Below are 25089 nucleotides of genomic sequence, written 5' to 3' on the forward strand. Positions count from 1 at the left end.
TTACAAGGACAAAGCCGCGGGGGACAGCTAGTACATATATATGTACTATATATATAAACATGGAGAAATCCTATATTTGCTTGTTCATTATGTACATGTTCATTAGTATCAGATACTTTAAAAACCATGGTAGTTTTCTCTTGAATAACTTTTGCTTTGACTTGGCTCACTTTCCAGAAAGTCTGCTCTACTTTTACTTAAATATAGCTGTTGGGTATTTTATATAACACTGGTACCATCCAGCACTGACTGCTTCTATTCATCTATTGCTGTGGGGTTTGGCTCCAACCCTCACAACAGAAAGGACATAACTTGTACATGGAATGGATGGATGGTTTATTGAAATGAAAACATGAATGAACAATATAATCGAAATCTTTAAAGGATTTCAGCAAGCTTGTTTAAGGTGTGGGTTGCATACACTTCAGCTATTAAACAAGATTGCGTTTCTACCTACTTTGCTGTTAAATTTTATTTTAGGCCCATACTTTAAAAAAATCAAATCAGAACAAAGAACAGAGCACTCTTCACAACACTTGCATAGAACATTTGTTAAACAGAGCAGTCAGCACTGAAACCATTGAATTTGTTTGTGCAGAGCCTTTTTAATGACAGTCAGAACATCAATTGATTGTTGACCTGGATTCCCAGTTATTTTAAGAATATAATTCCACTTATTGTCCATTTGTTTGAGTTCTTAGGGACTACAATTATTTTTCTTCTAGCCTCTATGATTTGTTTTCATCAAATTTAATTTCAATCATGCATTTAACATTAAATGAAATGTAACGTCTTAAAGTTAAAACATTACTGGGATGAACTGTTGGTTTTTAAAGACCCCAATGGTACAGTATCATTAAAGCATAAACAGTGTAATCATAGAAAAAATCAGCACTCATTTTTCTACCAAATAGGCAACCCTGAAGAAGGACACACACTCAGATTCTATTAGCTTCCCATTCAGTAGATTCAGCTAACATTGTTTTGAACACACTCCTAAAATCTGTAATGGAGACATTGAGTATCCCTTTATTTTGCCACAAGTGTTTTAGCAGAACTAAGAGAGCATCTGTGGAGTCCTGTGCTGCCAAACATGCATTCTGATTTCAACCTAAGATGTGTGTCATCTCTGGCAGAAGCTGTTTTGATATGATCCACTCAGAATATTTAATTGGCATTAAAGTTAACGTTGCTCAATGTAGACTACACATTGCCTTTAGTCCACTGTTATTAAACATCGAAGAGTCACTTATCTTTTCTATAGACATTAAGTGTGCTGAATATGGCGCTAGATTTGAAATCCTCAAGGTTACGAATTCAATATTCATGTTTGACTCTTGATAGCTGAACTAGCCTCATATCGTGTCCAGATACCTCTTAAAGGATTCTTCTTCAACTACATGACTCTGTAGTTTTTCCAGATTCCCCACTTCTGTCCTAAATGCACTTCTTCACTTTTAATTTTTTTCAAAGTTCTGGTTGTAGTCTTTACTCACAGGAGTAACAAATTGTAAATCTACAGCCAAATCAGCTCTCATCCTGACTTCCGGGTGGCTGATCAGACATGACTGATGGACCTCTGCAGTATGCTGAGTTCTTGTGGTTTATTTCCAATATTGCATTACAAGACATGGTGGGGTTATACAAAATATATTTTTTTCATGGTCAGTTTCACACTTCATTAACTTGCTGTGAATACCTTGGCTTGTCAATTGAAATATATATAGATTTTTTTATAAAGGAGCTGTGATGCAAAAGATCTGAAGCCGTTGAGTATTTGCACATCCAGAAGAGGTTACCATGAAAACAAATCTCTCTGTCTTAGTAGGAATCAGACCCGGCTTTCACATTAGGCAAGTCACAGTCATACATCTTGATCATATTTATCATAAAATCTTTTGACATCTCTTGTTCCATGTATATTGACCAATTTGCAGCACTATTTGCCATACTGTCAATTATTAAATCATTTATTAAAAACATGCAAACCTACTTATTTTTCTTTCAGTGTATGTTGTCTAGTTAAACTGGGAGATATCTCCTGTGTTCTGAATCAGATTCCCATAACGTCTGTTGCTTATATATATCTTCAAATACAAATAGACAGAAAACACAGTGTACCACGATACAGAAGATTGTAGTACCCATCCGTGTAGTTAATCCGTTTGAGATCACATAATATTTCTTGGCATTGACTACAGTATATATTTGTAGATTTAAAGGTAAACGTCATGGAGTGAATAGAAATCACTTTCATTCTGAACTGCTATCCACTGGCCTAAGTCGTCTAAAGATGAATGGGCAAAGTTCCTGCAGCTCTTTATGAATATCTTTGGAGATTAAAATGTAGAAGACTGGATCCAAGAGACTTGTAACACTGAGCAATGCAAATGTGCATCTATAAGCATAAAACATTTTTGACTCATGTTGACATTTGTCAGATACGATTAATAATCCAACATATCTGATGAAAGCTGTGGTACAAAAGGGCCCATAAACCAAAATAAATATTAGCACTATCGTGATGAGAAGGTGCTTTATTTTCTTCTTGTTTTCATCTGGAACTGATTGTGAACTTCTTAAGATCTTTTCAATGCGAATGTAAATAAAGATGAGGAGAGCAAGAGGCAATGGGAACCAGAAAACAGACATACTCAGACACAAAATGGAGAACGTATTTGTTGCTGGATAACTTTCAAAGCAGAGGTGATCTTTTGAGTTTCCTCTTATGAAATACCAGACAAGAAGACTGATTCCTGTGAACAGACCCCACAATGCCAAGCATAGAATACAGGCATTAGACAGCTTCCGGAAATTCTTATACCATAAAGGATGTGCAAAGGCTATATAACGTTCCACAGCAATCAGGCTTAGAAATCCAACGTTGCCAAAGAGACTTATGTGCAGCAGCACACCAAAAATGTCACAAGTCACTTCATGAAAACGCCACACATGTCCATTTTTGTAATAGTCAATCCACAGAGGCAGTGTGACTATCTGAAGGATATCTGTTAAAAGAAGGTTGATCATATATACCGGAAGAGAATCCCCTGCTTTAAGCAGTTTGTATAGGCCATAAAGTGCCAGACAGTTTGTGGGCAAAGCCACGCAGAAGATGGCACCATAGAGACCAGGGAGAAGATCTGTTTGTGAGCTGGAGTCGATGTGACAGTTGTTCATGATTTTTGATCAGAACTGAAGATTGGCGGTCTTTCTCATTTATTTTGAGTCTTTGTCCTTGATAAGAATAACAGAAATAAACATAATCCACTTAAGGAGTTCTAAGGTAGTTAATGAGAGTTTAAGTATTCAGGAAAAAGGAATTGCAGTGAAATCTATTGGTGCTTTACTTTACCTTTGCCATGTTATGTTGATGTTGATCAAGTAAATACCATAATTTAATGTAATGAAAGTGTTCTTTAAATCTCATCTCTTTTATAGTATAAGTTTCTTGAAGGGACATTGAGTTACAGAAGAGAAACTAAGATATTAAATGAGGCAGTTGTATAAAAAATTGAACTTTCTGCTCATGTAGAGGTGAGAATGTATTGAAAAGTTATTCTTTGAAGGCAATACCACTCAATAAAACAAATGTTTACCACGTTTGGGTTGCCAAATTCAAAATGCTGTGTACAGTTTTATTAAGTGTTCTTTGCATTCCTGGCAGCAGGCTGGTGCAGTAGGTAGAGCTACTGTCTGACAGATTGCGTGTCCACAGTTCAGATCTCAGCCAGGTTCACTGTCTCTATAGTGTTTGTACATTCGCCATCTGTCCGCTTAGATCTTCTCCAGGTATTACTGTTTTCTTTTCACATCTGAAAGACATGGAAGCACAACATCACCAGCTGTTTTACATGACAAACATGGATCCATTTTATAATAAACATTTACAGTATGTATAAAATTGTCTAAAAAATTGTCTAACATGTAGACTGATCTTCATCTAAGTTATAATAACTAACAAACAAAATCTGTTTTAACCAATAACACACCCTGGGCTCAATCGATGACAAAAGATTTCAGCTTTAGAGATACTCTGACCTATTAAAAACATTAAAACATTACGAGTTTGCTATTCACAAGAAGCATCTGCTGATGTGAAGCACGCCTGGTAAAAAAAAATAAATCTCAGATCTATGGTCAACAATTGTTCATTTGAATAAAGCTGGAATTTCTTAGAGTTTAGACATTCATCAGTCCACAGTTAGTCACATTTTATACAAATGGGGATATTATAGTACTGTGGCTGCTCTCCCTAGAAGTGGGGGACAGACAAGAAGACTCACTAGGCACAAGGCAGAATGTTCAATGAGAATAAAGCAGAGTAACAAGAGTAACAGCTAAAGGCTTAAAGGAATTATTGGAACTGATTACATCTTTATTCAAGTGTCTACCACACACCAAATACTGAACAGGCATGAACTTCAAGAAGGAAGCTGAGCTATTGCTCTCCAAAAAGACACCTCTGCATGCCAGACATTTGCCAAAGACCATCCGGACACTCCACAATGTTATTGGGAAAATATTTTGTGGACTGATGAAACTAAGGATGAATTGTTCAGGAAGAATATGCAGCAGTATGTATAGCATAAAAAGACCATGACATGCCAACATGAAAACATCAACTTAATGGTGAAGTACAGTGGAGGGAACATCATGATTTGGGGCTGCCTTGCTGAATCTGGGCATGGATAGCTTGCCAGAATTGAGGATAAATGAACGTCTAAGTTTATCAGGGAATCCTATCAGGGAAATATCAGTGTGGCCGTCTGCCAGCTGAAGCTCAGTAGAGTCTGGTGGAAGAAGCAGGACTGTGACCCTAAACATCAAACCTACTACAGAATGGCTTCCAAAATGGCTTTTTGGAGTGGGTCAGTCAGAGCTCAGACCTTACCTGTAGATACGTACTGTAGAATGACCTCAAGAAAGCTGTTCACACCAGACAACAGTTCTGTAACGTGGAATGGTCCAAACTTCATTCTGAACATACCTGAAGAGCTTGTTTCAGATTACTGCTGCCAAACTGGTTCAACCAGTTACTAAATCCAAGGGTTCACTTTATTTTTCCACAGCACACTGTGAATGTTTGATGGGTGTGTTCAATAAAGACATGAGAGATTATAATCATTGTGTGTTAGCAGCTTAAATATATTGTGTTTGTCAAAATTTGTGACACAGATGAAGATCCAATGTTGTTTTATGACTAATTAATGCAGAAAACAGGTAATTTCAATGGGTTTACATACTTTTTCTTGCCAAGGTAAATGCAAGATCTTTTAAAAAGTGTGCTCCAAATATACAGTAGGTTAAAGAGTGCATAAGTAAATATCAACAGTGGAGTAGATGAACAGCCCTTGGTGGCAGTCTAGCAGTGTTAGGACTAGTATGGCTGTGAAATGCAACTTTTATCTACCATTGCACCAGGACTGCCATAAATCCCCCTCCCCATCCCCTTTCTTCCCACTCCCTTACATCTATGTCAGTATGTAAAAATCAATTTACGCATATTTTTAGAGGCCCCCATATCTCCTTTTGCCATGTCTGGCACTCCATTCCATAACAGCCCAGTGCCTGCTGCACTCTTGGAGTCTGAGACAATACCTCTGCACTTACTTCCCAAACTCCATGAGCCGATCCAAGCTATTATTCCAGTTTCTAGTCTCTTTACAATCCACAATTTAGTCTCTACAGGTACAGCTTTACAATTTGGTGACATACTGGACAATCAATATTTATTACTTTTTAAAAAGCAGTCACATCCATTAACTTAGAGTTTTACGGTACATACGATATTAACGATAAAAAACAACAACAAGCACAGTGCCAATCTTATGCTGACTTTGTTATAAAGGAGTGTGAACACTGGTCCGGACACAGACAGGCAGACACGTTTAAGTCACCCCACACACGTTTATTCACAAGTGCCATATTTACAAAAGTGCTCTACTTAACCCCAAAGTCCTGGCCATAACACACAATACCTTCTTCAGGCCACCTCTGTGTCTCTCCTCCCGAGCTCCGTTTTTCTCCACTCACGACTCAAGCCATTGTATGAAGGGAGGCGGCCCCTTTTATACAACCCCGGATGTGCTCCAGGTGCCTCCCGGCAATCTTCCACCGGCACTCCCGAGTATGGCGGAAGTGCTGGCTGTGCGCCCAGAAGCAATCCAGGTGTCCCCGGTCCTCTTCCCCCCAGCATTTCCGGTTGTGGCAGAAGTGCTGAGGTCCAGGGCTCTGCAGGAATCGGGGCGCCCCCTGGTGATGACCACGGGCCCCCAAAGGAACCAGTGCGGTCACCCCCACATGGTCTGGGGAAGGCGTGAACCCTCCTCCAGTCCTCCTGGGCGTCCCGGCCTGGTCGCCACCCCAGCCATCTCTGACAGGAGCTTCTTCTCAGATGATTTGTTAACTGATGTATTACTGTATACACGTTATATCTCTCTATTATAAAAGAAAATCTTGAGACGAGGCTTTGGCCATGAGATTTTTTCAAGTCCCGCCCTCCTCTCAACCATTTTCAACCACGCACACGGTCCTCTCACCTCTCATTAACGTGAATGATTTTGTCAGACACAGTTGCTGTGCTCACAGCTCTTACAATTTTCTCGTTTTACAATTTCCTCACTTTAAGTTCCCAATAAAAGAAGACTTATGTCCAAATCTTATTGAAGAATGTCATCCAGAAGGGTTATCAACAGAAGAAATGAGTACACGGGCAATCCTAGCACCAAGAAACAATGAAGTCAAAGGAATTAATGCAAAAATTGTCGATTGGTTACACAGCAATGACCTATAAAATATTAACAGGTGACAAGAAAGGTAATGTAGTACATCTTCCGCGGATAACATTAGACACCAAAAGAGATCTTGATATGCCACTCGTATTAAAATGTTTACAGTTTCCCGTTACAATAGCTTTTGCTATGGCAATTAACAAATCACAGGGACAAACATTCAGAAAGTTGGCTTATTTATTAGAGAGAAAGAAATGATATTCACTCACGGGCAGTGATACATTGCATTGTCACAATGTGAGTCCAAACACGGAATCAAAATTCAATACGATATTGATGAAAAGTTAATTTAAAAAATTGTTTTCACTGAAGTTTTACAGTAAAAGTGTAAGTTTAAAAAGTATTTGCATGTTAATTTCAAAGCCAAACAGAACAAAAATGTATAACGTAATGAATACCTCAAATGCAACATGAAACATAAATTTCTTTCAAATTATTACATTTTGCTATTTTTTACTACGGTTAATTACTCACTGTAATGTAAAATAGTTAGTTCTGTTATGCATATGTAGCAATTCCCATGAAAATAACAATTTGTTTAAATTGTACACTTGCTTCCCCATACGTGAGCATCAGAGTCGCAAAGTGACTAGCGCGTAGTGCCCGTCCGGGGATTGACGAGCGAAGTGAGCAGGGGGCAGAGAACCCTAGTTTAACTGAATGTAGAATAGGGTACAGAATCTTAAGGATGTTCTTAAAAAATTTTGGTAAGATACAGCACAACAAATCAAAAGGCTCATTCATTTTTGAACGTAGTCTCTTATTACTCACCAGACAATTTATTTGATGTGTTTTATTTAACAATATTTCAGCTATAATACACATGTTTGAGCTGTTGAGTGTATATGACTGGATACCTGCGGATTATGCAACATTAATAATTTGAGATTTTTTCATACATTTTTTGTATAGAGTATTAATTACCTAAGGCTGGGGGATGACTGCAAGGGCAATTAAGTATAAACGTTAGAACAATTCTAGTTATAAAACTGCACACAAATTTGGTCATTATAAATAGCTGCGTATGGGGGCCATATTAGACTACAATAACAATCATGACAAGCATAGGCCATTCGTACCTCATCAATCTCCAGTCACCTAGCAATTGAAAAAATAAAACGTCAAGTTTCAAAGGCCCCAAGGTACTCCTGGAAAGCACACAACTTGGGAACTTGTTCCATGAATTTCCAGGTATCATTCTTTATTTAAGACAACCTTTTTATCATTTGTGTGGATTATGTACAGCAACCCCAATTTCATTGTGTGTTTCACTCTTCATACTGCTAGCATTAAAAAAATTATTTTTAATGTGTTACTGATTTTATTTTGACTTATTGCCTGTAGGCTAGCAATTTCAAAGTTACCTTACAGATATGTATTAAAACTTCCATCTGCTCTAATTTGCGAAAAAAAAAAGCTTGTTGTTTTACTCTAAAGCGAAGGTGAAATGATCTTCTGGGTGCAGTTCATGCATCAAGATAGTGAAAAGATAGCATTGTCTGGTTTGAATTAATTTAACTGGTAGCTGACTTAAAGCATAATGGAGTTCTGGAGAATTCCTTACCAGTTGAAATTCCATTTTAAACCCCATTTATATTATTCTCTGTTTGGGCTAAACCTTTCTAAATGAAATTTTGTTTTACTCTTTTGATGCCATGTAAATTTAGGCCCACAACAGGTTTTTGTTTTAACGGCAGTTAACTACTGTTAACTTTGCATTTTTAGGCAAACAACACCAAATTCAGATGAATACACAAATCTGAAAATGGGTCCAATTTTTGTGTCTACACAGCAACTCCAGGAAACAACAGAAAAGGAATATATGGCTTCATTAAGCAATATGTTGGTGCTTATCTGTACTATCATCTAAAATGCTTTTTATTATATTGATGTCACAGCAGCCTCCAGGTTGACTTATAATCTAAATAATCAGTCTAAACGTAATGCTTACTCTAGTACAGGCAGCGATATTACGAGTAAAGCAGAATATTTAAATGCCAAGGTGAGACACAGTGGCCTCTGAAAAAATAGTTAAGAAATCCTCCACCACGAAAATCCCTTGGAAGACTCCTAGAGTGTCTGATCTTAAGAGAAAATACTGAGAGCTGAGTGCAAATGGAGAAAAACTAAACTAACAATCCAGTATGAAATACTTTAGGCACATAGGACTGAATACATAAAAGGCAGTCTGTCGTAATAGGCAGTCCTACTTTTGTAAAATTATAAATGAAAATAATATCAGAAATCCAAGACTTTTTTTCAACCACTGATCATCTTCTAAACCCAATGGAAAGCCTGCTGAAAACTTCTAGCAAAACATATGAGGCTTTCGCAGCATTTTATAAACAGAAAATAAACAGTATTAGATGTACTGACAGAGTGATGGCTCTGAGGTTAAGGATCTGTGCTGGTATCCTGAAGGCTGCTGGTTCGAATCCCATCACTGCCAAAAGAGATCCTACTCTGCTGGGTCCTTGAGCAAGACCCTTAACCTGTAATTGCTCCAGGGGAGCGGAGCCGTACAACGGCTGACCCTGTGCCCTGAAACCAAGGGGTATGTGAAAATTAACAAATTCCTAATACGAGAAATTGTATAAGGTGAAATAAAGAACAAAAAAAAAATATCCCTCCAAAGTTAATCCTGTATACAGTTTTTGTGAATTAAATTACTTCTCTCAAATAGGGTCACCTAATCTCCATAGAATCATTTCTCAACTGAAACCTTCACTTGTGCCCTTGACCCACTCCCAACAGACTTTTTTAAAGACGTCTCCCGAGTCCTAATTAATAGTGTATGTGACATTGTTAACTCATCATTAGATATGCGGGTCTTCCCGGACAATCTGAAGACTGCAAAAGTTAAACCCCTGCTTAAGAAAAATAATTTTGACTCCTCCGTCTTTAATAACTTTAGACATATTTCTATCCTGCCTTTTTAAAGTTAAATTCTATAGAAAAGTAATTGTTTGGCAATGATTATTTTAGTAAACATTCTTTTCTTGAAATGTTTAAGTCAGGTTTTAGAACAAATCACAATACAGAGACTGCACTGCTGAAAGTAGTAAATGACTTGCAGGATAATGCAGACAGAGGCCACATATCTTCTTGAACATACTGTAGCATTTGACCCCGTAAACCACAGCATTCTTATAATTCACCTTAGTCTCTGGCAGTTTTATTTAACAGGTAGAAAATTGTTAGTTGTTTGTGGTGATTGTAGTGATATTGTATATGGTTTACCACAAGGATCTGTTCAGGACTTACTGTTGTTTTCAATCTACATGTTCCCATTAGGCCTGATCATCTCAAAACACAAGGTAGGCTACCACAGCTATGCAGATGACACGCAGCTTTACTTATCTATAGCACATGATGACCCTGATGCTCTGCACTCTGTAGTCCAATATCTTACTTGTATTTCAGAACTGATGAGTAGTAATTTCAGTCAGTCAGTCATTTCCCAACCCACTATATCCTAACTACAGGGTCACAGGGGTCTGCTGGAGCCAATCCCAGCCAGCACAGGGTGCAAGGCAGGAACAAACCCCGGGCAGGGTGCCAGCCCACCACAGGGCACACACACATTCACACACCAAGCACACACTAGGGACAATTTAGGATCACCAATGCACCTAACCTACATGTCTTTGGAGTGTGGGAGGAAACCGGAGCACCCGGAGGAAATCCACGCAGACGCAGGAAGTGAACCCAGGTCTCCTTACTGCGAGGCAGCAGCGCTAGCACTGCACCACCGTGCTGCGCCATGAGTAGTATTTTCCTCAAGCTAAATAATGAAACAACTAAATCTTAATTGTTGGCAAAAATAGAAATAGTGAAGGTCTAGAAATAAACCTGATCCCTTGGGATTAAATATTTAGGTGGAATTGAAGAATTTAGGTGTAATCATGGACTCTGACCCAAACTTTAAATCACAAATTAACCACATTATGCAGACTGCATTTTTCCATTTAAGAAACACTGAAAAAGTTAGACATTAAATCGCACATTAATCAGATTACTAGGACTGCATTATTCCATTTAAGAAACATTGCAAAGGTTAGACCTCTTATAAGTTAGACTTCCATCAGTAGTAGTTACCATACATCAGAATTCTTAACTAGAAAAAGAAGACTTTGCTTACCTATGTTCTTTAGAAAAGATTTTAAAATACTATTAGTCGTATACTAGCAAAATACCCGCGCTTCGCAGCGGCGAAGTACTGCATTAAAATTTTTATTAAGAAAAAAATTTAACCTTTTTAAACTGAGGGAAAATATGCCAATAATTATTTGTTAAGGATCTCTTTGTATACCATGTTGTCAGTTCGGCCCTCCGGTTGTAATATGACCAAGCTGTGCGCTGAGCTTACTCTTGAGCATGCAACTTACAGTTGGCCATGTGAACAGTAATCTTGTCTCAATTCTCACAGCTTCGATTGCTGCTGTCATAATCGGTTTGAGTTTCATGGTTTTTTTCAATTATGACAGTATTTGCAGGATTTGTTGTATTGAAGTGACATTCGGCATCTGTCAAGCGTTGTAAGCACACAACCGGTTTCAGCGATAAAATCACATCCAGCTTTTGAGAGTGTAAACATTCATAAACATCAAAGTGTCAACTACTGAAATCATCACCTGTGAATCTAAGATGTTTAAGAGGTATTGGCGGTTGTCGAAAGGTGTAAAATATTTGGCCATTTCGGTACACTTGAAAGCGACAACCGAACAATTCAGTGGCAGCCATCAACTCACATGCAGAACCATAGGTGAAGGGCTTAAGCATTTCACTCTTCTAGTGCTCCTGTGTAGTATAATTATCTCCTGTACCGTCATCAGTCCACACGTTGAACCTGTCCCAGTCATTCAATACATAAGACACAATGTTCCTCTGGATATCAAGAGTGAGCCTGATATGGCCGTGCAATATGTAACAAAGAGAATGGAAAAGGTAGGTGCCATCTCCGGGCATGGAAACCACTCGGTAAGTGATAATTCTTTGATCAATAGTGATCATCTCGATAGACATGGTAATGGGGGTTGGAATAATAAAGGAAATGGGTACCTGAGCAATGTAAAGTAAGTGTAAAATACCTATACAATAACTATAATTGTAATAAACAAACAATAAAACAGCGGAGAAGCCGTGGATTAAACAAAAAGGCTGTAGTTATCAGTAGGGAGACGTGAATCCCGTGGCGAAGCAAGGAAGGGAATGTAGAGACTGGAGCGACTGACGGCCTTATATAGGCAGGCAGCCAACAACGGGAAGGCGTTGGGATGGGGGACCCAACGCCGCCTCCACACGGTGACCGAGCTGCAGGCTATGGACGTATATATGTACGTAAGTAGGATTCAGTTAGCGTTAGGAACCCGTGTACCAAATTTCTTGAAGATGGGCCCATAAGTAACAAAGACTGTTGAAAAGTTCAATATGGCGGCCGACAGTGGCATCATACCACCGAAATGAGTACGTACATTGGTTTCAGTTAGGTCAGGGAAGCCACCTACCAAATTTCGTGAAGATGGGGCCGTAAATAAGAAAGTTCAACATGGCGGACGTTGTTGACCGTTACGCGTAGAATTTCGAAATGAAACCTGCCCAACTTTTGTAAGTAAGCTGTAAGGAATAAGCCTGCCAAATTTCAGCCTTCTACCTACACGGGAAGTTGTAGAATTAGTGACATTGGAAAGTTCAATATGACGGCTGATAGTGGCGTCATACCACCGAAATAAGTATGTACATTGGTTTCGGTTAGCGCAGGGAAGCCGCCTACCAAATTTCGTCAAGATGGGGCCATGAAAAAGAAAGTTCAATATGGCGGACGTTGTTAATCGTTATGACCGTTACGCGTAGAATTTCGAAATGAAACCCGCTTAACTTTTATATGTAAGCTGTAAGGAACGGGCCTGCCAAATTTCAGCCTTCTATCTACATGGGAAGTTGGAGAATTAGTGATGTTTGGAAAATTCAATATGGCGGCCGACAGTGGCGTCATACCATCGAAATAAGTACGTACATCGGTTTTGGCTAGCGCAGGGAAGCCACCTACCAAATTTCGTGAAGATGGGGTCAGTCTTCTACCTACACGGGAAGTATGAAAATTGGTGACGTTGGAAAGTTCATGGGTAAGTACATCGGTTTCGGTTAGCGCAGGGAAGCCGCCTACCAAATTTCGTGAAGATGGGGCCATAAATAAGAAAGTTCAACATGGTGGACGTTGTCGACCGTTATCGACCGTTATGTGTAGAATTTCGAAATGAAACCTGCTTAACTTTTGTAAGTAAGCTGTAAGGAATAAGCCTGCCAAATTTCAGCTTTCTACCTACATGGGAAGTTGGAGAATTAGTGATGAGTCAGTCAGTCAGTCAGTCAGTGAGGGCTTTGCCTTTTATTATTATAGATAAAGCTTTAAATAATAATATTTTGGAATGTTTGTCCTTGTACACTCCAAGTCATAACCTTAGATCTTCTAAAAGTGGTCTGCTTAATATTCCAAGAGCCAGACATAAAAAAAAGCGTCAGCCTTTTACTGTTATGTACCAAAAATCTGGAATGCTTTACCAATAGAGATACGCTAGGCTATCAGTGGTGATCATCTATATACAGTCGATCTATGACCGGCCTGACGTGCGAACAACTTGATTTACGACCAAAATTTTTGTTTTGATTTACGACCAACATCTTGTGTTACGACCCGAATGCGGTCATGTGTATCTGCTTGTGCGACTGTCAACAAAGAGCCAAGAGCGTTCGTAAGCGTCAGTCAGAGCCCAGATACGTGTGTTTGTGGACGTAATTTCGGTCAGTGCAGTGATTTATCTATATACTGTATATAATTCACTAAGACCCTGGCAAGCAATACGCATAATTGTTAAGGAAGGAAGAGAAGGTAACAAAGGTAAAGAAAGCGATTGTTAAGGTATGTTAGCTAGCGGGCTGGTGCGGCACATGATGATGTCATCAGGCTGAGTCAGCACCGGTCATCTTTGGAGTCTATTATTACAGCAGTTCACAACACGACCAGCTTTGAACTGAGTGCTCGACTACTGTCATTATTAACTTGAGAAACAGCGATAACAATCGAAACGAAGAAGGAAATTGTACGGAAATATGAGAGTGGTGTTTGTGTTACCAATCTCGCTAATATATACAGCATGTCGAAATCCACCATCTCGACAATTTTACAAAGAAAAGATTTGCATAAGGAGGCTCCTTCTAAACAATAATCACCTTTTCCATTTCATTCTCCTCCTCCTCCCTTCCTGCAGCCCAAAGATGTCAAATTAAATGGTGAGTACAGTATGAAATTGTTGTTTCTAGTAGGCTAGGCACTTTTTATAACTTTTTGGTTAGTACATTAGAAAAATTATTGTTTGTTAAACAGAACCTTCCAGATTTTCCTCATCTTGCACCCTCATCCACGCTGGAAAAAATATTGCTCAATCTCAAGGAATTAGACTCCATCTCTACAATATCCATCCATCCATCCATTTTCTAACCCGCTGAATCCGAATACAGGGTCACGGGGGTCTGCTGGAGCCAATCCCAGCCAACACAGGGCACAAGGCAGGAACCAATCCTGGGCAGGGTGCCAACCCACCACAGGACACACACAAACACACCAAGCACACACTAGGGCCAATTTAGAACCGCCAATCCACCTAACCTGCATGTCTTTGGATTGCAGGAGGAAACCGGAGCGCCCGGAGGAAACCCACGCAGACACGGGGAGAACATGCAAACATCACGCAGGGAGGACCCGGGAAGCGAACCCGGGCCTCCAAAACTGCGAGGCAGCAGCGCTACCACTGCGCCACCGTGCCGCCTCTCTACAATATATAAAATCATTTTACAATCCCTTCCTTTCAAAGATCCAAGAGGACACTGGGAAAAAGATCTCTCAATTAATATATCAGAAAAGGAGTGGAAGGTAGCAATGCAGAGAATTCACTCGAGCTCCATATGCGCAAAGCATACAATTATACAACTCAAAAGTATATATCGAGCACATCTGTCTCGACTAAAACTCTCCAAAATGTTTCCAGGGCATGATCTAACCTGCGAACGTTGCAAACAAGTCCCAGCCTCACTGAGTCACATGTTCTGGGCCTGCACCAAATTAACATTATTCTGGACAAAAATTTTTAATTACCTCTCAGACAGCCTTGGACTCACAATCCCTCCTAACGCATTAACAGCTGTGTTTGGGGTTCTTCCAGAGGGGCTTAAAGTGGAGAAAGACAAACAAATTGTGATTGCATTCACTACACTGTTGGCACGCAGACTCATTCTGATAAACTGGAAGAACCCAAACTCTCCTCTTTTAAGTCAGTGGGAAACTGATGTGTTATACTATTTGAAATTGGAAAAAATCAAATACTCAGTTAGAGGATCCGTACAGAATTTTTTCTAAACATGGCAGGATCTAATCAGTAATATTTTAAAATAAGTTCATGAAGCACAGAGAATTTATTAATTTAGGTATGTTTTACAAGCCTACAAACATACAAACATTTTACGCCGTTTGGCTTGCTCTCTCTCTCAGGGGTGGGGATTGATCTGTTCTTAACTCAATTCTTCCTTTTGTAAAAACTTGATTGCTTTGTATGGATTGTAATAAAATTAATAAAAAACTATCCAACCCGCAGCGTAGCATACGCCACATAATCAGGGCGCTTTTTAAATGATTTTTAAGCACAGAGGAAAAAATAAACATTTGAAAAATCCGTAATTTAATAAACCACCAAGAAAAGTAACATTGCAACAATGTACGCTACGAAGCAACATACAATTGTCCGTGACTGAAAACCGGAGGAGCGCCTTCTCCTTCCAAAGCGAAGGACGGGTTGAACGGCGCCGCTCAGTACGCACTGCCCGCTTATGTGCCCGCCTCAACTCCGCACCTGAGTCGCTGCCTGTGTACAGTCCACACGCACCTGTGAGTCACGTTGACTGTTAATTTTCCAAACACCGCCTCAGTCGGTTTCCATGTTGACTTTTCATTGTTCTTTGCGGTTCTGGGTGCTTTTTTATATATAATCCACCAAGTCACCCGACCGGGGGGGGATGGGTTACAAAGGGCAGGAACGTAATCAGTGCGAGTGTATGACCCACACGTACTGGGAATTTCTCGTTCGTGGGGAACAATTGCAAGCCACGGTCTCCATCACGAATGGGGTTCAACGGCTTACCCACGCCGGGTAAACACACGTTGATCCATTCAGTGTAGCGCGCGTGCAGTAACGGACATACAAGTGCATCACAGACCTGTTAATGCTCAATCTCACGTGGCTGAAAGCCACTTCCCTCTAAGAATTTGGACGCCGACCGCTTATTTGTTTGTATTAAAAGTGGTAACCCTACCTGTGACTCACATAGAATTTTCATTGCTTTGTGCGGTTTTGGCTGCCTTTCTATATATAATCTACCAAGACACCCGACCACGGTGGGGGTGTGTACAAAGTGCAGGAGCATCTAAGAAGACGCATGTTTGTCGCGGATGCGAATTGCTGTATGTAGCGTGTAAAACAGTTTGCTATGAGCAACAGTTTCGTCAATGACATTTCTCCAAAAAAACCCGACTGACAGAAACAAACAGTTACCTGAAGCAGGAATTTCTATAACATTGAAAGAAGTGTTGTTTCCATGAAATACATTTGAAGCGGCAGCCATGGAGGGCAAAAGAATAGTCAACGTGGCTCACAGCTGGGTTTGGACAGCAGCACAGACCAAAGCGAGTGAGTATGTGTTTGATGAGCTGTTTGATTTGGCGGGCAGTGGTCTGAGGTGCGTTCCTGAGCACGTGGGAGGAGGGGTAGAGTTTGTGGGCGGGCTTCGTTGTTCCTTTCGCATGGTTTTTCATGGTGGACGCGGTTGGTGTCGAAACCGAAAAGAATATTGAAAAGTCAAATTGGCTTAGACGTGCATGTGGACTCCTAGCACAGACGAAAGGGGCTAACTGGGTGGTCGGTGAGTTTTTGCATCCGGGCACATGGGCAGGCAGTGTGAATGTCTAGAGAGCGAGGGTAGACGTGGGCCGGTGAAAAAGGAGTGTTGGTGGGCAGGAAAAGTCTTCCGTGTTCCTGCAGGAGCATCTAAGAAGATGCATGTTTGTCGCGGATGGGAATTGCTGTATGTAGTGTGTAAAACAGTTTGCTATGGTGCAAGCGGTCATGCGTTGTAACCGAAAACTCGTAGACTGCTTACTTCATTGTGTTTTAACCTCAGTTGTAAAGGATTGTTTTAAAGATCCCATGAGATACCCCTCGCAAACCGTTTAATACGCTGCATATGGCGATTCACCTCCGTGAGAAACATGCCTCTATGAACAGTCAACGTAGCTCGGAGGTGCATGACATGAACATGGCATTAACCTGACCTGCACTGTATGTGGCCTCCACGACAGACGAATATAAATGACGCCACTTTTTTCTGTGTCCTCGCGTCCGACTTGGTGGGCGCCCTGCGAAGTTGTCGCCATATCCAATGGGCTTGGAGTTGGTGGGCGTGGCTCCTTCCTGCGTGCGCCATAGGTGTCTCACTTGTCGGGGGCTTAGTGAATCCACGCCCCTTCCGGCGTGCTTTTCATGGTTGTCTTGCCTTAGTGAATTTTATATATATATAGATATTAAAAAAAAAAGAAAATTTATTGGTGTTTTGGTAAATTATGCACATTACACAACCCTTTTTTATTATGAAAAGGTTAAGTAAGTGTTGCTGTGGGAGGTTCGGAGCGCATTATGGGTATTTCCATTATTTGTTATGGGAAAAATAGTCTTACTTACAACCAACTTGAGTTACAACCAGCCCTTGTGAACGAATTGAGTTCGTAAGTCAAGGGTCCACTGTATATAATTCACTAAGGGCACGCAAGACACTGAGCACAAGCAAGACACTGAGGGCTCGCAAGACAGTGAGCGCAAGTAAAACAGAGCCCCGTCCTCCAACTCTAACCCTCCTACCGCATCATGGGATACGGACGACAGAGCCATGCACACCAACTGTAACCGTCCTCCCGAGTCCAGCGTCGCTCTAGAGGCACACAATAACTCACCAAACACGGTCTCAGTCGCTTTCGTCTGTGCAAAAGTCCACATGCACCTCTGAGCCACATTAACTTTACGCCGCACGCAAGACAGAGAGCCACGCCCGCCAACTCACAGAGCCCCGCCCACCAACTCTAAGACCATGGGATATGCACGCATTTAATGTATAAATGGATATAAATAATTGCATGTAAATGATTCGCTAAAATCTGTTGTATGTAAACGATATTTTTTAAAACGTTATTGTTTTTTCATCAGAAAACCCGGTTTCCATGTCTACCTGTATTAGTTTAAATGGCACTTTTACCACTCGCAATAGGGCGGACGGGCTGACTTATCGGGTCGACTGGGCAACACAGTGAATGTGGCGTCTATCTATATATGTCTATGTTTTCCGTAGCCTGCTACAGGAAGGTACTCTCTCGACCATTGGCATTGGTTTCGCGCCTTGCTATTTTTGTTATACTGCGACGGTGGTTTCCTAATCCTTTGTTATACTGAATTCCTTTCTCACCGTTTTCCGCTCCTATTCCTACACCGGCATATGCTACGGCAGGCTTCGGCTAGTTTTAAAAAACTCTAAAAAATCCGCTTTAAGTTTATCTTTACGATAACTGCATTTTATTTGTACTCCTATTAGACTGTAAATGCATAGAATTATCACATTCTTCATTGGATTTGCAATTATTAACCTCTATGCTTCTTTGCTTTCTTTTCTGTTGTAGTGTTTTGTGTCTTCCCCACCTGATTGAGACTCTGTGCACTCACCTGTCATGCCCGAATAAAGGCAGGTTCCCCGACTATCCATGAATCCCCTTGCATTAAATTCTTTTGATTAAAGCCTAAAAACAATAAGGAAGGACTTAAGAATATTTTTGTTAGGGAGAAAGCCCAATGGGGGCTGGGTGGTCTTTTGGTCTTGGAACCCCAGCTGATTTTCTTTCTTTCTACACCATCTCACCACTGGAGTTTAGTTTTTTAATTATTATTTTTTCTGTCCTCCCAGCCATCTGACATTAACATCAGACTCATCTTTAGAAACTTAAAGAACAAATCTACAGTATATACTGTATAATGACTCAACATTTCTACTAATTATACAGTATATCTATTTTATTTAATTGTGCGTCAGTTTCTTCTTGTGTTGTTTGTTAATTTTTATTCTTTCCTAATTATTTTGGTTTTCTTTTCTTTAACTATTTTTTTTAATTTTGAAAAGCACTCTAATCTACTTCCTGTGTATGAAAATGAGGTATAGAAATAAACATGGTTGTTGTTGATAGTCTCCTGGTACTTTTCAAGTGAAGAATCTTGTTTGTCCAGTTTTTTGACGCTTGACTGGTAAACTGTGACATCACACATTATTTTTTTCACTGTGCAGTCAGATTTTGAGTAAACCTGATGTTTCTGGCAAAAAAGAGAGTCTTAATGCTATAATAAAATAATTGTGACCACTGGATGGTGGCCCAGACTCCCCAAAACAAAGACACAGCTGCTGAGACATGAAAAACATTTAATATGCTGGACCCTGATATCCTGATGACTACGCCAGTTGTGACCACTAGGGATAATCTTAGACCCCAGTGTTCTGAATCAACGGCAGATGTTCAAGTTCCAGGTTAGATGAACACTTTACACTGTATAAGGCTAGAGCCAGAGCAATTGTGGCCAGGCATGAACCCCTGCTGGACGAGACAGGGAACACTCACTCCCATTATCACACTCAGTCTTACGAGGACTACGTAAGCCATGTGTCAGACTCTCTCAGTCACTGTCCTGCAGTTTTCATGTCAACCAGTTTCTTAATTAATTAGAGTCCATTTATTTGTTGCAAAAGCAATATGTTTACTCGGTTTGATTTTAGATAACTCACTTGTTGCGATTCAGAACTCTTAATGGCCTATTTTAGTTTTAATCATCTAAAATTAGGTTTGAACCAGCCACCAGTTAACAACTGTCAAGAATCCAGAATACCCTCACTCAATATTGAAAGCTCGGCCTAAAAACCAGATCAGGCCAGAGGTGGATTGGAGAGACTCACATACCAAAATACTAAAAAGGGGCTGGTGATGATGTGGCTGTCAATTTGAGAAACTTGTAACTTGAGTAATTCTCTGAACATGGGGGTTTTTTAATGTCAGTTAAAAAGCACACCTTGTGAAGTGTAGCACAGTGAACTGACCTTTTGAACTGTCGTTTTTATCTTTAGTCATGTAACAAATGCAGAAGAGAAAGTTGATCTTTTGTAATGGTACATTATGAAATGACAAACGTAAGGGAAGTGGTACAGCATCTCGAGTGGGACAAGAAATGAATCAATAAATGGGAGAATCTCAGCACAGCAAACAGAATGAAATTTGTTAGAGGGAGTTAACATCTTCAAAATAGAGAGGAATGCCTGTGAGTGTGTCATTGCTGCTAATCTGCTGTAAGAATGTTATTTTTCTATTGTTTACATTCTGCATTTAATCTTTTTACTGTTGTATGTTATTTGTGTGCATTAATAAATACGCTAAACGCTGTAAATATTCATTTGGTCTAGATTCTTATACTGTGTTTTCTGGTATAAAAGATACAGGTTTACTCATCTTGAAGGGCTAAGCAGGGTTAGGGATGTGAGACAATGGCCTGCAACAGGTAATCACACCTGTTATAGTCTCAACACCAGGTGCATGGACCAGAGATTTTGGAACACTGACGAGTGGACCTTAAGGTCACCATGGCCTCCACATCTCTTGCCCCTTAGCCTGGGTAAGGGAACCAGATAACCTGGGTATCCCTCCAGGCCTGGATCAAGACACAGCAAAATAAAATTCACAAAGAAACCACCAGCTCTCTAGCTAACTTGGTTCCGTTTTGAACTGTCCATAGGCATCATGAAGTATCTTTGTAAATATATTTTTTGTAATTAAATGAAAGAGAAAAGGAAAAGACAACAAAGTGCAAATCTGTTCCAGTCTCTGAAAAGGAAAATCTACAATTTAAATTGTAACTTGTCTTGGATGAATGAAAACACAAACAAGCAATAAAGTTTCATTATCAGTGAGGACATTCCTCTAATTAGGAAACTGGTTGGATGAAAAACCTTCAGCCACTGCAGCCCTTCATTAACCTGATTGAGGACCCCCACACTAAACCTTCAGCCCGTGTTTATACAGAAGGGAGCATGCAGAAGTGTAGCACCTCACAGCTTGTAACAGTTCAATCAGTTTGCATTCTTCTGCAAGATGTTTTACCAGTCACTCCAGTTTCCTTCCCAGTCCTAAAGTCATTCAGATTGGTTGCTGTCTATGAACTGCCCCCAGGTTGGTTGTCTACTTACATTTGATGACTGTCCAGTCCAGAAACAGACAAACCCAGACCTGGGAAGGTACAAGTTTTGTTTCCAGACAATTTGGAAAGGAGAGGCTATAACGTGTCCTCAGCTGAAACCCTGTTTAGTGTGGTTTTAATTCACTCTTCTCATAAATATTCATAATCTTTGTCCTGTTTGTTGAGGTCACTGTTCCTTTACTTTTACTCTGTTATATCTTATATTTAAAATTCTATTATAAAACAACTGGCAAAATGTTATTTATCTCCTGTTCTTCACAATGGTATCCTTTCTTTCTTGTCCACTAAGTCATCTGACTGTAAGTGAACAGGGAAATGTGATCTCCGAAATAATGAAGATATTTCTTGCTAATAATTACCTGAGAGACAAATTACACTTCACCTCTTTTTAAGCAGCAAAATATAAAAGAGAAGAAGAAGCCAAGAGTTTCCATTACAGACTCAAAGTAGATGCTCATAATTGGCTGCAGTGTGTATAGTCTGTCTAATTCAGTTCATTCACAAGTGTTCAGAAGCAAGCAAGACAGAACCAGGAAGCCAAATGTCTCTTACAATTAACAGAAAGAGAAAGCCAGCGTAAAAACAGTAACTGCAGCCTGCTGCTGCTAAAGACACTACTTGTTACTTACCTGTGCAGCTCTGATCAGGCAAACACACATCTGACATCTGACAGCTGCAGTAAATGTCATTCCGTTTGTGTCAGTGGCTCTCTCTTCAGCTGACCTCAACAGTTTTTAAAGGTTGTGCTCCTCCTCAGATGAGTCTCGCGCTGTGCTCTGAAGGCTTTTGCAGAACATCACTCCTCTGTGTAGGTGGCAAGTTAAGAGAGGAATTGGTCAGGGTTAAAGTATGCAACACTAGCGTAAATGTTTCCACTGCAATATGGTATCACACAGGCACATGTTTGATTTAACAAATGACAGCCTATACCATAGAAGTCAAAGTCTACTAGCTACAGAAACAGACCTTATGCAAAGTAAGAGGTAAACCAAACCATAAAAATATCTGCAGCTTCACTTAGTACAGACCAAATATTTTTTAATTGGTTTATTTGCTGTATGTCAGCAGGACTACAGAATTCTTACATGCACACATGCATGTAACAACTGAAAACACGTCTTTTCACAGCATCATAAAGGCCATGTCACATTAGACAATGTAGTCTTCTTTTACATAATCATAAATTAGAGGCAGTTGGCGGCAGGCTCCCGTTACAGCTAGACACATAATTTGACATACACTCCAACTCTCTCTCACTCCAACTATACTGCTCAAAAAAAATTAAAGGAGCACTTTTTAACCAGAGTACAGCATCAAGTCAATGAAACTTCTGGGCTATTGATCTGGTCAGTTACGTAGCAGAGGGGGCTGTTAATCAGTTTCAGCTGCTTTGGTGTTAATGAAATTAACTACAGGGGCACTAGAGGGGCAACAATGAGACGACCCCCAAAACAAGAATGAATGGTTTAACAGGTGGAGGCCACTGCCATTTTTCTCTCCTCATCTGTTTTTTTCACTAGTTTTGCAGTTGGCTACAGTCAGTGTCACTACTGGTAGCATGAGGCGATAACTGGACCCTACAGATGTGGCACAGGTGGTAAAACTTCTCCAGGATGGCACATCAATACGTGCCATTGCCAGAAGGTTTGCCCTGTCTCCCAGCACAGTCTCAAAGGCATGGAGAAGATTCCAGGAGACAGGCAGTTACTCTAGGAGAGCTGGACAGGGCCATAGAAGGTCCTTTGCCCATCAGCAGGACACACTGGTATCTGCTCCTTTGCGCAAGGAGGAACAGGAAGAGCACTGCCAGAGTCCTACAAAATGACCTCCAGCAGACCACTGGTGTCAATGTCTCTGACCAAACAATCAACAATCAATATCCTGTAGTGGGCCCTGTGCTCACTGCCCGGCACCGTGGAGCTCGAATGGCATTTGACATAGAATACCAGAAGTGGCAGGTCCACCACTAGCACCCTGTGCTATTCACAGTGCAGGTTCACCATGAGCATATTTGACAGACGTGAAAGGGTCTGGAGAAGCCGTGTAGAACGTTATGCTGCCTGTAATATCGTTCAGCATGACCGGTGTGGTGGGGGGTCAGTGATGGTCTGGGGAGGCACATCCACACACAGACCTCTACAGGCTAGACAACAGCACCTTGACTGCCATTTGGTATTGGGATGAAATCCTTGGACCCATTGTCAGACCCTGTGCTGGTGCAGTGAGTCCTGGGTTCCTCCTGGTGCATGACAATGGACGGCCTCATGTGTTGAGAGTATGCACGCAGTTCCAGGAGGATGAAGGAATTAATAACATTGACTGGCCTCCACGCTCGCCTGACCTCAATCCAATAGGACATCTCTGGGACACTATGTTTCGGTCCATCTGACGCCGCCAGGTTGCACCTCAGACTGTTCAGGAGTTCATTGATGCCCTGGTCCAGATCTAGGAGGAGATTCTCCAGGACATCATTCGTCATCTCATTAGGAGCATGCCTTGACGTTATCAGGCATGCATATAAACACGTGGGGGCCATACAAACTACTGAGTACGATTTGGAGTTGCTGCAATGAAATTTTGGCAAAATGGACTAGCCTGCCACATCATTTTTCCACTTTGATTTTTTTGGCGTCTTTGAATTCAGCCCTCTATAGGTTGATAATTTTCACTTCCATCAAATAATGTGGCATCCTTTCATTCTTAACACATTACCCAGTCCATATCAGTATCGATATCCAGCTTGATTTTTTTCTCCCATTGAGATCTGATGTGTTTTTAAAGTGTTCCTTTAATTTTTTTGAGTGGTTTATTTCATGACTCGCTCTGAAAGAATCAAACAGGATTGATTTTGTCTTTAGTTACAGAGGTGGGCTCTTTGTGCCTGACAGCTGACAACCAACAAATGCTCATGCAGAATTACAACGTGTATAGTGCAGCAACGAGGAATAAAAAAAAAACTTCTGTTTCTGATCCGACAAACAGAATAGAAGCTTGTCTGTCTGATGTCTCATGTTTTACGCATCATGACAGAATGGAAGAAAGGAATAAAAGGGCAGGGATTGCAGCTGTTAACCCTTCATACAGCACCACCTCCATCAGGCAGCACTTTATTGGCTGTCACAAGAAAGGGACACAGGAAACTGTGCTGGAAATTTGACATGCTCAACAATTTCCAATCGTGTAAATTGACATGGTCCCGCTACGAGAGCTGTAACTGCACACAGCAAGGGTGGTGTGCCTAACAACTAGAAGTCACATAATGTGACATCGACTTAATTGGCTTAGTAGAGTATTGAATGACATGCATGCTATTCTTGAGTCCTTCAGTGTGGACTTGGATGTCATCTTCAGGTAAGAGCTTAGGCTTATTTGGGACTCCATGTTATGAATGAGCTAAACATGCTCAGTTAGAATGAGAAGTGGACCAGGAAATGTTCAACGTCAAAGGAGCAAAACAAAGAATAGCCCAAACATGGACAGGGATCAAAACCAGGAAGATTAACAGCACAAGCATCAGAGACCTTTATTAGAAAAATGAATCCAAACATACCTACCTGCCTTTTAAATGTTTAATAGTACAAATCACACCACTTTAGTTTAGAATTTATGTAGATACTTGGATACGTGGGAATCTCCAAGTCCCCCTTAAATAGTTATGGCCACATGTTGCATCACTGTAAATTCTATTCTTGATAACAAAGTCTTACAACAATACATGAACACAAAATGGTGGTGTTGTGATGTCAACACTAAGAAATATAAAAATAAAAAGAAAAACAAAATAAATATGCAAAATAATGACAAAACTAACTTTAGGGGGTGCAAAAACAAAGATTTACAACCCTCCACAGCAGCCAGCAGTCACTGGTGCGACAGGATGATGCATAATTTACAAGTTGTGGAGGAGCTGCACACCA

General features: G+C 40.4%; 1 protein-coding gene across 4 annotated transcripts; it reads right to left on the reverse strand.

The window, feature by feature from the left end:
- Window positions 1–418: 418 nt before the first annotated feature.
- LOC120524141 (G-protein coupled receptor 4-like) lies at window positions 419–24747 on the reverse strand. 4 transcript variants are annotated; one of them, XM_039746029.1, is made up of 3 exons: window positions 24727–24747; window positions 21802–21976; window positions 419–3815 (listed from the first exon to the last, which is right to left on the reverse strand). In XM_039746029.1, the coding sequence occupies exon 3, from the start codon at window positions 3178–3180 to the stop codon at window positions 2254–2256; it is 927 nt and encodes a 308-aa protein (XP_039601963.1). In that variant the 5' UTR covers window positions 3181–3815; window positions 21802–21976; window positions 24727–24747; the 3' UTR covers window positions 419–2253. The 4 variants fall into 4 exon arrangements, with proteins under 4 accessions (XP_039601963.1, XP_039601956.1, XP_039601979.1 ...); XM_039746022.1 differs by lacking the exon at window positions 24727–24747 and having other exon boundaries at window positions 21802–22110; XM_039746045.1 differs by lacking the exons at window positions 21802–21976; window positions 24727–24747 and adding an exon at window positions 18608–18666.
- Between the last annotated feature and the right edge of the window lie 342 nt (window positions 24748–25089).

This window comes from Polypterus senegalus, chromosome 1 (assembly GCF_016835505.1).
Source record: "Polypterus senegalus isolate Bchr_013 chromosome 1, ASM1683550v1, whole genome shotgun sequence".
NCBI classification, from domain to species: domain Eukaryota; kingdom Metazoa; phylum Chordata; class Cladistia; order Polypteriformes; family Polypteridae; genus Polypterus; species Polypterus senegalus.